Genomic DNA, 13,162 nt, shown 5'->3' with positions numbered 1-13,162 from the left:
TCAAACTCTTGACCTCAGGTGATCCATGTGCTGGCCTTGGCCTCCCAAAATGCTGGGATTACAGGTGGGAGCCACTGTGCGCAGCCCCCAACTATACCTTTTTTAAAATGTCATTTTGTTTTACAGTTTTCAGTTCTCTCAACTCGAGTCAGTGGAGTAGCAAACACATTTTTATGAAAGCACCAGCACCTCTGGAATGGTTAATAAGGGTTGTTTGTATATAAATGCACAAATGGAGTCAAATTGCTTTTCCTTTCCTTGGATTAGCTCCCCTGAAGGATTGGAACTTTTGATCCGGAAAAGAGTTGTCAATTTTGGAGCGCTTTTGAAAACAGGGTAGTCCGAGTCTAGAGGGAAATGCGTAGCTGTGGCGGTAGGTTCAGATATTAAAAAACAGACTTGTCTCAAGCCTTTCCTGTGCCCTCAGCTGAGCCGCTTCAGGGATTCGATGGGAAAGCAAACTCTGACTAGCCTCTGATTTACAAGCGGACTTGTAGAACAGGCCATTTGTGAGTCAAAGATCATCCACGCCTGCCTGTCCCATTCTGGAGATCAGAAATGTTAAAGGGAGTGGAGAAGCTAGGAAGCATTTACAGATGCCACATCTAGGTTGGTAAGAGATCTGGAAACCATATATTAGTTGGTTTAAACTAGAACGTTTAAGGGGGACACAATAACGTCAAGTATGTGAAGATTTGTCATTTAGATTTTCTGTTTATTGCTATGGTTTGGAAGCCTTGATATCACAGGAAAAAGTCACAAAGCAGCAAATTTCAAAACACTGGAAGGATGAATTTTCTTATTCTTAGGGCAATCCAATAATGGAACGGGCTGCCCTCCAAAAAACTACAGGCTCCTGCTAGCTCTAGAAATGCCTGAACTTATATTCAATAGCTGTCTTGGGCAGGAGATTGGTTGGACTGTGCAATCTTCAAAACTTCTCACACTACCCTCTGGTTCCAGACTTCAGAAGGCGGTGGCATTTCATTCCAGCACCAAGTCCTGAGATCCTGTGCCATTTTGAAAGCTGAATAAGGACAAAAATATACAGAGTCAGACTTGGTACAGCTGAGATAGGGCAAAACTTCCAAAGACTCTTGTACAAAGAGAGAGACCAAATGGGAAAACACACAGACAATACAAAAGGCATACAAATGTCTCGATTACTAAATACAGCTTCTTGTTGCAGCTTGCTTTAGCACTTGAGGCCCCTGTCCTAATCCATAATACCTGCTAGCTTGGAATATTTACAACAACCCCTGAGGAACGGCAGTTTCCCAGCACTGCCTGGCCTCTCTCTCATTGTGCAATAGGGAGCACGTAAAATCACTGTGCATAAGCATTTGTACTTTTAGAAATTAGGGGGGGAGAAAGAGTATCTGCTGCGGACACAACATTTTATTCTTTGTGGAAAGCTCACCAGGTGGTTGCCAATGTATCAAGAGCAATAAATGCCTGTGGAAATGTAATGACCTGGAGAGCACTGCTTTTATCTGAACTCTATAGTTGGAAGGAAAACCAATCAACCAAATGATACAGAAGAAAGACCCCCAAGGGGCACACTTGACAAGTTTTGTTCCGCAGCGCAGGAGCGAGGGCTGAAGTGTGCAATGGAGGCATGGCTGATTGCAGCCTCCAGCCTTTTCCTCCACCCTCTCTCCAATCTGTGCTTACCTCTCCTCCAAATAAAATTGAGTAAATGTTTAGAGAATGTTGGTTTGAAGGGAAGCCAAATTATTAAGCTAGTTAAATGCCTTATGTCTGTGTCAAGCCCTGTTTGCTATAAGCTTCATATAACCTATTACATTTTTTCTATTTCCAGTGTCCATGGAAAACACTGGTGAACAAGGTAAGCTAGATGACATTAATGTTATAGATTTTTAAAATAATTTGAAAGAAACAATTGTATTCACTTAGATTTGGTTGGGATTAATAAATTATTCTTTGAGAATGTGAAGACAAGCTAGAGTTAAAGATATCTCATTTCTCTTAAGTTTGCAGATTGAATTCTGTCAGACACTTGGCAAATTCTATCCTGAAATGGCTGTCATTGTGCCAGAGATTCTTAAGGCTTTGAGGTATAGGGATATCAACAATTTCCTTTCGTAATTTGGACTATTAACGTGTAACTGACTCACCTACATAATTTATGAAAAGTATCGTGGGCTTTAGTCATCTCACACTGATTTAAGTGCCTTATTGAATAATTTAAAATTTTTAATGATTCTGTAAGTATCATCATTCTTTAGAAAAATTAAAAATTGCTATTAAAGTTTTAAAATGCCAAATATGCTATATTTAAATTAGCATATTTTGTTCAATGATGTCTTATAGAATTAAATTGTGTATTAATGTATTACCCAGAAGGAATCATTATCACCATATACAAAATTAATATTTAAAATTTGGGCTGGGCACAGTGGCTCACGCCTGTAATGTCAACACTTTGAGAGGCCAAAGAAGGCAGATCATTTGAGGTCAGGAGTTCAAGACCAGCCTGGCTAACATGGTAAAACCCTGTCGCTGCTTAAAAAAAAAAAAAAAGAAAAATACAAAAAGTAGCCAGGTGTGATGGAGCATACCTGTAATTCCAGCCACTCAGGAGGCTGAGGTAGGAGGATTGCTTGAGCCCCAGGGTGCTCTCCAGCCTGGGCGACAGAGTAAGACCCTATCTCAAAAAAAAAAGGACAGAAAAGAAAAGAAAATTTTGCATAGTATTTGAAGACTTTCTAACACCACCCAGAATGTGTTTATATGCATTACTGAAAAAAAGTATTCAGAACACTTTTTTAAAACAATTGTCCCGTGTGATAAATAAGACACTTGAACTCCCGCTTATCCAGAGGTTCTCCGTTTAAATATGTTATCATTACACCAGCTTTGACTAGAGCCAAGGAAATAAGCAAACAGCTTCTCAAGTAGGAACTGCCTTTGTTATCTATGTCATTAAAGCAAAGTTCTTAAAGCCTGAGTGCTTTAACACTTGTTTTTAATGCAGTGTTTGCTAATTAAAGTTGCAGGCGTAACTGCCTTATATTTACAATTTAGAAAAGGTCCTTGTCAGTGATTTTGCCAATAGATGGTCTGTCTACAGATGGGAGGCTTTTATTCATGGGCATAGATCTCATTATGCATTTAGGAATTTTTTTTAAAAACTCTTGGCTTTGGAAATCGTTGAGTTGTGTTTATTCTAGTGTGAAGTAAAGGAACTTTCATAATTTATTATAATTGGTAATTTGGTTATTTTAAAACAAGCAGATCTTTTGTGAATACCATAATTTTAGTCTGTATTTGCATATTATAATGATAATTATGTTTCTCTCATTTTAGTTGTGTGCCTGATGGCCTATCATCTACTTTTTGGAATGTTTGTCTGGTCATACTGGAAAACTATCTTTACATTACCAATGAATCCTTCAAAAGAAGTAAGTTAAAATATTAACAAAATTATTCTAAAGATAGAAATCAATAATACTGATGTATTATTGAAGAATGAATTTTATTTTTAATGTTGCACACTTATTGAGTGTAGTGACTTTTTAGATTAAAAAATTAGTATGTCTTAATAAATACTTGAATTTTCACTTGGAAATACTATTTTTCACCCGATGAGCACTGCATTCTCTGTATTAAATCTGTTATGAATTCCATTTCCGCTTTACAGTCATACATCAGGATGGATGGATAGGTAGACAAAGATAGATAATAAAATAGAGCTGGAAGGTAGACATAATTCTGTGATAATTATCATATTAAAGGTGTATTAGTTGGTTCTTAGCCACCAGAAAAACAATAACAACAAAATAATGGCTTAGTTAGTTTTCTCTGCATTGAAAAAGTCCGTAGCTAGTCCACAGCTTCCAGGTGCCCACACTCCTTCTGTCTTGTTTCTCTGCCACGTGTAGCCTCCATTTCCAAGGCCCCCTCTTGGTCTAAGACGGATGCTGCAGTTCCAGCCATCACATCTACATTGCAGCCAGCAGACTAAAGAAAGTAGGAAAGAGGAGAAGTAAATGTCCTTCTCTTCAAGAACACTTTCTAGACATTCCTGATGTCATTTCCGCTTACATTTAGAAGTTAGTTATATGGCCACATCTACCCACACAGAAGATGGGAGTGCAGACTTTCTTCTCGATGGCCATGTTAAACATGAGAGAAGAAGAGAAAGCTGGTTACTGAGAGACAGCTAGCAATCTCTGCTCCAGAGGGTTTTAAGTAGAGTGATGGATCAGATTTACGTGTTGAAAAGATCATTCTGTCTGTCTGTGGATCATTCATCCTGGCTAAACATTCTCGGGGCAAAGAATTGTGTCTCACTAATTTTTGTGTCCTTGGCAGATAGCCCAGTACATTGATGAATAAAAATATACTTTGCTAACAGTGGTATTGGTGTAGTTTTAGTAAGCCAAGGTAAAAAGAAAAAAAAGAAAGAAAAAGCATCACTGTAGACAGTTTCCTGAAGTAATCAGTTTGAAATGAAACTTTGGTCAAAAAAAGCCAATAAATATGCTATTTGGCTTGGGAGAGGATAGTAAAAACCAGATATTTGCACAGAATTAATAGTATGCCTGGCTTAGAATGCTCTATCTATCTATCTATCTATCTATCGCCTGTTTTTCTTCTATTCTCCACTTCTTTTTCTTTCCCAGTCTGTTTTTTTTCTTTCCTCCTACCACATTTGCTTCTTTTCCATCATCTCTCTTACCTTCATCCTGTCCTTAGTAGTAGGTTGGAAAAAAAATACTGACTTCTATCATAGGTAATCTCATCCACTCTGGTAGTTTACATACAACCTCCCTATTGATAACTCCCAAATCTATTTTGAGTTCTAAACTGCCCCTTAAATTTCAAACTTATGTGCCCCCTGCCAAGCATAGCTTCTTAATAATTCCACTGACATCTCAAATACAAAACATCAAAAACAGGAGTCATCACCTTCTCCTTCCCCAGACTGTGACTCATCTCTTGCTTGTGTCAGTTAATGGTCAGTTTATCACTGCTCTAATTCTGGGTCTTCATCGTCTCCCTTGTCTGAGACATTGTATTCTTCTCCTGGTAATTTGGTTATTTTAAAACAGATCGTTTGTGAATACCGTAATTTTAGTCTGTATTTGCATATTATAATGATAATTATGTTTCTCTCGTTTTAGATCTGTGCCTGATGGCCTGTCATCTACTTTTGGCCATGTTTGTCTGGTTATACTGGAAAACTATCTTAAGGTTTTCTGTGTACAGCCTTGCCTACCTTTCCTCCCCAGAACCCCGCATAACTTCATCCAATACCCTGAAGCTGGAGTGGTCCACCTAAAAACCGATGTACCGCCTTCCCTCTACTGCTTGTGTCTATTGCAATTCCACATATCCCACAGGGGAAAGCTCAGTCTGTCCTGCCTAGCAATAGCAGCTCTTATCTCAGTTTCTGACTTTCAACTTTATACTCTAGTAGTTCTTAACTGCACGTAGTTTCCTGTGTACAACATGGCATTATTTCCTTTCCAAAATATTCTTACCCCTTTCTCACTGAAATAATACATTTTTTTTCCATTCCTGCTGGCAGCTCCTTCTTGGTCTCCTTTGCTGGTTCCTCTTCAGCTCCTAGACTGCCAAAGCATGGGAATGTTCCAGAGCTTAATCCCTGGACCTCTTTTCTTCTATACCTGCATTTATTCCCTTGTAGATTTCGTTTATTTCTCTGACTTACTGTGTCACCCCAGTACTGCAACTCTCAGATTAATATGTTAGCCTGGTGCTTGCTAATAAACACCTGACACATTTCCAGCTACCTATTTTCACATCTAATAGAAATTTCAGGGTCAACAAAACTGAAAACAAACTTCTCATTTCTCGTTTAATTCCCCAGTTCTCCTAGTCCTAAAGTTTTCTTATCTCCGTAATGACGATTTCACTCTTCTGTTCAGGCCTGAAACATTGGTGTCATCCTTGGCTATGTTTTTTCTCTCAGATGCCACATCTAGTCAATCAGAACATTCTATACCGTCACCCTCAGGGTATGGCCACAGTGTGAACTCATGTCCCGCACTAGTCCCTGCTCCCACCCTGGTCCAAGCCACCGTCCTCTCTCGTTTATACATTTGCAGTAGCCTCTTAACAGGTTTTTGTTTCTGTTTTTGTTTTTGTTTTTGGCCTCCTCTTGTGTATTTTCAACACAGTAGCCAAAGTAATCCTTTCAAAAGACAAGGCAAATCTCTCACTTTTTGGATGTCTTTTTACAAATGATACCTTATCATTGAGGCTATCTGTGATGACTCAGCATAGAATAGCAACCCCCCAACCCTCGGTATTCCCTGCACCTTACCTTCCTGGATTTTTCTCCTTACCATTTACCATCATGCAACACGCTCCATATTTATTTGTTGAATACTTTTAAAAATACACCATCACTAGAATGTAAGTTCCATGAGGGCGTGAAATTTATCTTTGTTCACTGCTTCATCACCGGGGCCTAAAGCAGTGTCTGACCTGTAGAAGGTACTCAGGAGATATTTCTTAAGTGACTGAAAGTGGGGAAGAAGTTATGCATACAGAGGCAGGTTTATTTTTATGGCTTTGGCAGGAAGTTGAAGTGACTTCTAACTTCTCTCTAACATTATATATGACATCACTGGCTAACAATGAAGAGGTAAGTGGGTTAATTAAGGGTTGGGAGAGTAGAGAAGGTTTGAAATAGTGGATTGGACAGAGTGTCAAAAGGAAATGAAACAAACACAGAAGAGAGCACACAGCATTGAAGGAGCAGTCAAAACTGATGACAGTCAGTGACATTATAACAGCATCAGGCTTTGTTGCATGATTTTTCTACAAAAGATATACCTTATTCATACAACTGTGTGAGATAGATATTATTTTTTACTATTTTACAGATGGAGCCATTGGCTTTGAGCAGGAAATAATTAAGGTATCTAGTGCTACTGTGTGGGAGAGCTGAGTTTCAGACAAAAGTCCTTTCAACCCTCAGGGACACTTTCTTTCCACTACACCATGCTCTAGTATGGAGAGTAAGCACAATGGGGTGTGAGTGCCCAGGACTTCAGTTGCAGCATGGGGGAAAATATAGCAAAAAATTTTGTACATATGATTTAATATTTGTATTTTTAAAGTTTTGTATATGAGGTACATAAGATATTAGCTGATGAAGTATATACCAATACACGAACCTGGGAGGCGGAGGTTGCAGTGAGCTGAGATCGCACCATTGCACTCCAGCCTGGGCGACAGATCGAGACTCCGTCTCAAAAAACAAAAAGAAAAAAAGAATATTACCAATAAATACTCATCTGTTAGCAGTGTGATCTCGCATAATTTTTTAATTTTTTGCAGTTAGGGGAACATGATCAAAGGAGTTTGGAGACTACTGTTAGGAAGAAAGAGCCCTTGTTTGGTGGTTAAGAACCTTAGAATATTGCCTTTATAAAATGCAAGGTCTTGGGCTATTCTTTTAATTGATCAGCTGTTAGAGACCTCTCGCTTGTAAAATGAGGGTCCTGAACTTAGAACATGTGAATTAAAATTTGCCCTTTTCATAGCAAGATTGTTAAAGTGATAATAGTTTTTCATTGGTAAGGTTTTCTCCATGTAAAAGTAATATAACTGCACTAAATTATATTTTGAAAATAGAGACCAGGCAAAAAGAAAAAAAAGAGAACAATCCATTACACCAATTCAAGCACTTTACATTCTAAATTTCTTTGTAATTAAAAAAAAATCGTGAGTACCTAATAGGTATATATATTTATGGGGTACATGAGGTATTTTGATACAGGCATGCAATGTGTAATGATCACATCAGGGTAAATGGGGTATCGATCACCACAAGCATTTATATTTTGTGTTAACAAATCCCATTATACTCAGTTATTTTAAAAAGTACAATTAAATTATTATTGACTGTAGCCACCCTATTGTGCTATCAAATACTAGGTCTCATTCTTTCTTTTTTTCTTTTTTTCTTTTTTTTTTTTTTTGAGATGGAATTTCACTCTGTCACCCAGGCTGGAGTGCAGTGGCACAATCTCAGCTCACTGCAACCTCCGCCTTCCGGTTTCAAGCGATTCTCTTGCCTCAGCCTCCCGAGTAGCTGGGATTACAGGTGTATGTCACCACGCCCAGCTAACTTTTGTATTTTTAGTATTTTAGTAGAGACGAACTTTCACCATGTTGGCTAGGCTGGTCTCAAAACTCCTGACCTTGTGATCTGCCCACCTCGACCTCCCAAAGTGCTGGGATTACTGGCGTGAACCATGGCGCCTGGCCCTAATTTTTGTATTTTTAATAGAGATGGGGTTTCGCCATGTTGACCAGGCTGGGTCTCGAACTCCTTACGTCAAATGATCCGCTGGCCTCGGCCTCCCAAAGTGCTGGGATTACAGGTGTGAGCCTCTGTGCCCAGCCTTATTCATTCTTTCTAACTTTTTTGGTTTTGGTACCATTAACCATCTCCACTTCTGTCCCAGTTCCTCACTACCCTTCCCAGCCTCTGGTTGCCATCCTTTTATTCTCTATCTCTATGAGTTTAGTTGTTTTTATTTTTAGCTCCCACAAGTAAGTGAGAACTTGCTAAGTTTGTATTTCTCTGCCCTGCTTATTTTACTTAACGTAATGACCTCGAGTTCCATTCATGTTGTTGCAAATGATGGGATCTCATTCTTTTTTTTGTGACTGAATATATTCCATTGTGTAAGTAAACACCACATTTTCATTATCCATTCATCCATTGATGGACACTGAGGTTCCTTTCAAATCTTGGCTATTGGAAATAGTGCTACAATAAACATGGGTGTGCAGATTATCTCTTAACATACTTGTTTCCTTTCTTTTAGGTATACACTAACAGTAGGATTGCTGGTCATATGGTAGCTCTATTTTTGGCTTTTTGAGAAACCCATTGTAGTAGTTCTAATTTACATTGCCACCAACAGTATACAAGGGTTCCCGTTTCTCCACTACCTCACCAGCGTTCGTTATTGCCTTTATTTTATTTTATTATTATTTTTTGAGACAAGGTCTTGCTCTATTGTCCAGGCTGGAGTGCAGTGCTGCAATCACAGCTCACTGCAGCTTTGACTTCCTGGGTTCGAGCAGTAGTCCCGCCTCAGCCCCCTAAGTAGCTGTGACTATAGGCATACATCACCATGCCTATCTTTTTTTTTTTATTATTTATTTTTTGTAGAGACGAGATTTTGCTATGTTGCCTAGGCTGGCCTCAAACTCCTGGGCTCAAATGATCCTCCCGCCTTGGCCTCCCAAAGTGCTGCGATTATAGGCATGAGCCGCTGCACCTCCCCTTTGCCTGTCTTTTGGATAAAAGCTATTTTAACTGGGGTGCGATATCTCATTGTAGTTTTGATTCGCATTTCTCTGATGGCCATGGATATTGAGCATATCTTCATATTACCTGTTTGCCCTCTGTGTATCTTCTTTTGAGAAATGTCTATTCAGATCTTTTGCTCATTTGTAAATTGGACTATTAGATTTTTTCCTATAGGGTTGTTTGAGCTCCTTATACATTCTGGATATTAATCCTTTATCAGATGGGGAGTTGACAAGTATTTTCTCCCATTCTGTGGGTTGTCTTTTCACTTGGTTGATTGTTTCCTTTGCTGTACAAAAGCCTTTTAACTTGATGCGATCCCATTTGTCCGCTTTTGCTTTGGTTGCCTGTGCTTGTGGGATATGACTCAAGAAATCCTTGCCCACGCCAATGCGTTGGAGAGTTTCCCCAATATTTTCTTTTACTGGTTTCGTAATTTGAGGTCTTAGATGTAAGTCTTTAATCCATTTTGATTTTTGTGTAGGGCAAGAGAGATGGCTCTCATTTCATTCTTCTACATATGGAGATCTGGTTTCCCCAGCGGCGCTTATTGAAGAGACTGCCTTTTCCCCACTGTGTGTTCTTGGCAGCTTTGTTGAAAACGAGTTTACTGTAGATGTGTGGATTTGTTTCTGGGTTCTCTCTTCTTTTCCATTGGTCTACCAATACCGTGCTATTTTGGTTACTCTGTGCAAATGCTAGTCTTATGCCAGTACCATGCTATTCAGGTTATTCCCTTACACTAAACTCTGTAGTGTAATTTGAAGTCAGGTAATGTGATCTTCCAGTTTTGTTCTTTTTACTCAGGATAGTTTTGGCTGTTCTGGGTCTTTTGTGATTCCATATAAATTTTAGTATTTCTCCTCCTTGGGAAGGCTTTCCAGGTTAGGTGTTGTGATCTAAGCTGTATCTGCATTAGGAGGTACCCCAGTCCTAGTAATACTGTGGTTCTTACAGACTGGTAGATGTGTACTGCCTTGGTGGTCTTGGAGAAGATTTAGAAGAAGTCTCTGGATTACCAGACAGAGACTCTTGTTCTTCTGCCTTACATTCTTTTAAATAAACAGAGCCTCTCTCTCTCTCTCTGCTCAGCTGCCAGGAGCTGGTGGAGGGGTGACATGGCATCTCTGTGGCCAACACCACTGGGACTGTGCTCAGTCAGACCCAAAGTCAGAATAGCATTGGGTCTCGCCCAAGGCCCGCTGTGTCCACTACCTGGCTCCTCCATCTATGTTCACTCAAGGCTGAAGGGCTCTGCAGTCAGTAGGTGGCAAAGTCAGTTAGGCTTGTGTCCTTCCCTTCAGGGTGGAGAGTTTCCTCAGGCCCTGGGCGGGTCCAGAGCTGCTATCAGTGATACAGATACTGCAGACAAAAACCTTTCTAGTTTTATTTTGATATTCAGAGTGTACCTGTTCCCCATTTTTTAAATTTAATAGTCCGTCAGTGGCTTATTAGCATTTTTTATTATTCTTTAAGTTCTGGGGTACATGTGCAGAACATGGAGGTTTGCCATGGTGGTTTGTGGCACCCATCAACCCATCGTCTACATTAGGTATTTATCGTAGTTCTATCCCTCTCCTAGGCCCCTACCCACTGACAGGCCCTGGTGTGTGATGTTCCCCTCCCGGTGTCCATGTGTTCTTATTGTTCAGCTCCCACTTATGAATGAGAACATGTGGTGTTTGGTTTTCTGTTCCTGTGTTAGTTTGCTGAAAATGATGGCTTCCAGCTTCATCCATGTCCCTGCAAAGTACATTAACTCATCCTTTTTAATGGCTGCATAGTATTCCATGGTATGTATGTGCCACATGTTCTTTATCCAGTCTATTATTGATGGGCATTTGGGTTGGTTCCAAGTCTTTGCTATTGTGAATAGTGCCGCAGTAAACATACGTGTGCATCTGTCTTTATAGTAGATTATTTCACTGACATATCACTTTTTAAAAGTTTTTTAAATTGTAAAATATTTCATGCATATTATTGCATATATACAAAAACATATATATAATGCACTTCTTAAAGAATAATCAAGTGAAAACATGTAAGCAGTCACCGAGCCAGTATGTCAAACACTGTTCACATTTTCCATCTCTGCTGTGCGTCTGTCAGCTGTTTCCCTTTATTCCTCAAAATGTAACAACTATCCTGCATTTTCTATTCCTTTTTCTTTATAATTTTTTCACATGTATATGTATCTCTGAACAACAATGTATATGTTCTTTAGCTTGCTGGTTTTAAAATTAGATGAATGGAATCATTGTATATATGTTCTGGAAGATTGTTTAATGTTCATTATATTGAGGTTCTTTGCTTTGCTATACACAACTATAGTTTATTAACTGTTAAATGCCGGTACTATTCCATTATTTGAATATATCATACCCCAGTTTATCGATCATCCTTTTGATGGATGGACATTTGAGTTGTGTTTAGGTTTTTTATATTTCAAGCAATGATACTGAGATTTTTCTTGTACATGTCTCCTGACACACATTTATAGAAATTTATACAGGTGTGTGTGTGTGTGTGTGTGTGTGTGTGTGTGTGTGTGTAAGATATATATTTATATGTATATTATTAAACAGGAGCCAAAATTTTATTTTTCTCAAATATTTTAAAATTAGCTGGACCAAATTGTCAGTATAAGAAGTAAAATAAATAATTAGACCCTTTAGAAGTGCTGTGGGAGATTTCATGTAAGGATTATCGCTAAGTTAAAACTCACTTAAATAAGAAAATATGCTTAATGGATTTTCTACATTTGTTCTTAATGATCTAAATGAAAAATTTATTCATTGAGTTTTATTTATTCATTGGGCCATTTTATCTATCAGTATAACTAATATTTTGTTGGAACTCTGTGGTTTATAAGCATTTTTATGTACTCTGTTCCTTTTGAGTTACACAAACACCAGAGGAAGTAGGTATAATGGTATTATGATTACTAGTATTATACCCTTTTACTAGATGCATAAGTGAATGACCTGTAAGGTGAACAGACTTGCCCAGATTTCAAACTCTGTTGTCTCTTTGAATGTACAATATACCATTAATATTTTATAAATACCCTTTTCCGGGTATGGTAGAGAAAACCAATATGTTATTTCTTTGAAAATACTGATTAAAATTTAAATGTATTCCACAGTTCCATCTCTCTTATGCAGAGAAAGAATTGTTGGAGAGAGAGCCAAGAGGAGAAGCCCATCAGGAAGTTCTTAGGCGAGCAGCCAAGGATCTTCCCATCTATACCAGGACCATGTCTGGAGGTAAATGTCAATAATGGGTGCTTTGCAATGGTATGCAAATAACATCATTAAGGTGACTGTAAGAAAATGTGTTTATATACTTGAAATGGTAAAACACTCATTTCAGAATACTGTGTTATTTCTTGCACTGCTGTTAAATCTTTCCTGAATGATTCCATAAAATAGAATGGAAACCTGAATAACACTGTGGGCAAAGAGATCTCAAGGAAATCAGAACTGACTTTAATCCTGTTCTGCCTACTTAGTTATGACTCAGTGAAGATGTGAGAACTGCTGAAATCTTGATTTATAGTAGTATTCATGTTTAAGGTTTTAATTGTAGACTTTCCTATACGTATTTAATTTAAGGCAGCAGTGTCTGTAATGAATATAAAATGAATACTTTTACAAGTATTTTTTCATAAATTTAGAACAGTCATATAGGTGATGTAAAATTTCATTTAGGTATTGGTATAATTTTTTATCTCTCTTTAAAATTTTCTTACAAATGTAGTAAATTAACAAATCTCTTACTTGGGACATACTTTAAGGTAATTTGACAACTATCCAATTAAATAATTGTCTTACA

At 38.2% G+C, this 13,162-nt stretch overlaps 1 protein-coding gene across 6 annotated transcripts in view; it reads left to right on the top strand.

Moving 5' to 3' along the window:
* Positions 1–13,162, top strand: part of LOC105463741 (zinc finger DHHC-type palmitoyltransferase 2) — a 111,947-nt gene that overhangs the window by 62,094 nt on the left and 36,691 nt on the right. For 4 of the 6 annotated variants that reach the window (XM_011711017.2, XM_011711013.3, XM_071068592.1 and 1 more), the window contains 3 exons: positions 1,823–1,849; positions 3,331–3,425; positions 12,474–12,594. In XM_011711017.2, coding sequence (XP_011709319.1) covers positions 1,828–1,849; positions 3,331–3,425; positions 12,474–12,594 — 238 coding nt within the window. In that variant the 5' untranslated portion in view covers positions 1,823–1,827. Of the gene's footprint in view, positions 1–32; positions 610–1,822; positions 1,850–3,330; positions 3,426–12,473; positions 12,595–13,162 lie in introns of those variants that run through there. The other 2 variants (XM_011711016.3, XM_071068590.1) reach the window with 2 other exon arrangements.

Source organism: Macaca nemestrina, chromosome 8, assembly GCF_043159975.1.
Source record: "Macaca nemestrina isolate mMacNem1 chromosome 8, mMacNem.hap1, whole genome shotgun sequence".
NCBI classification, from domain to species: domain Eukaryota; kingdom Metazoa; phylum Chordata; class Mammalia; order Primates; family Cercopithecidae; genus Macaca; species Macaca nemestrina.
The sequence above is the reverse complement of the archived record's forward strand: the minus strand, read 5'-3'. Positions and strand labels throughout refer to the sequence as shown.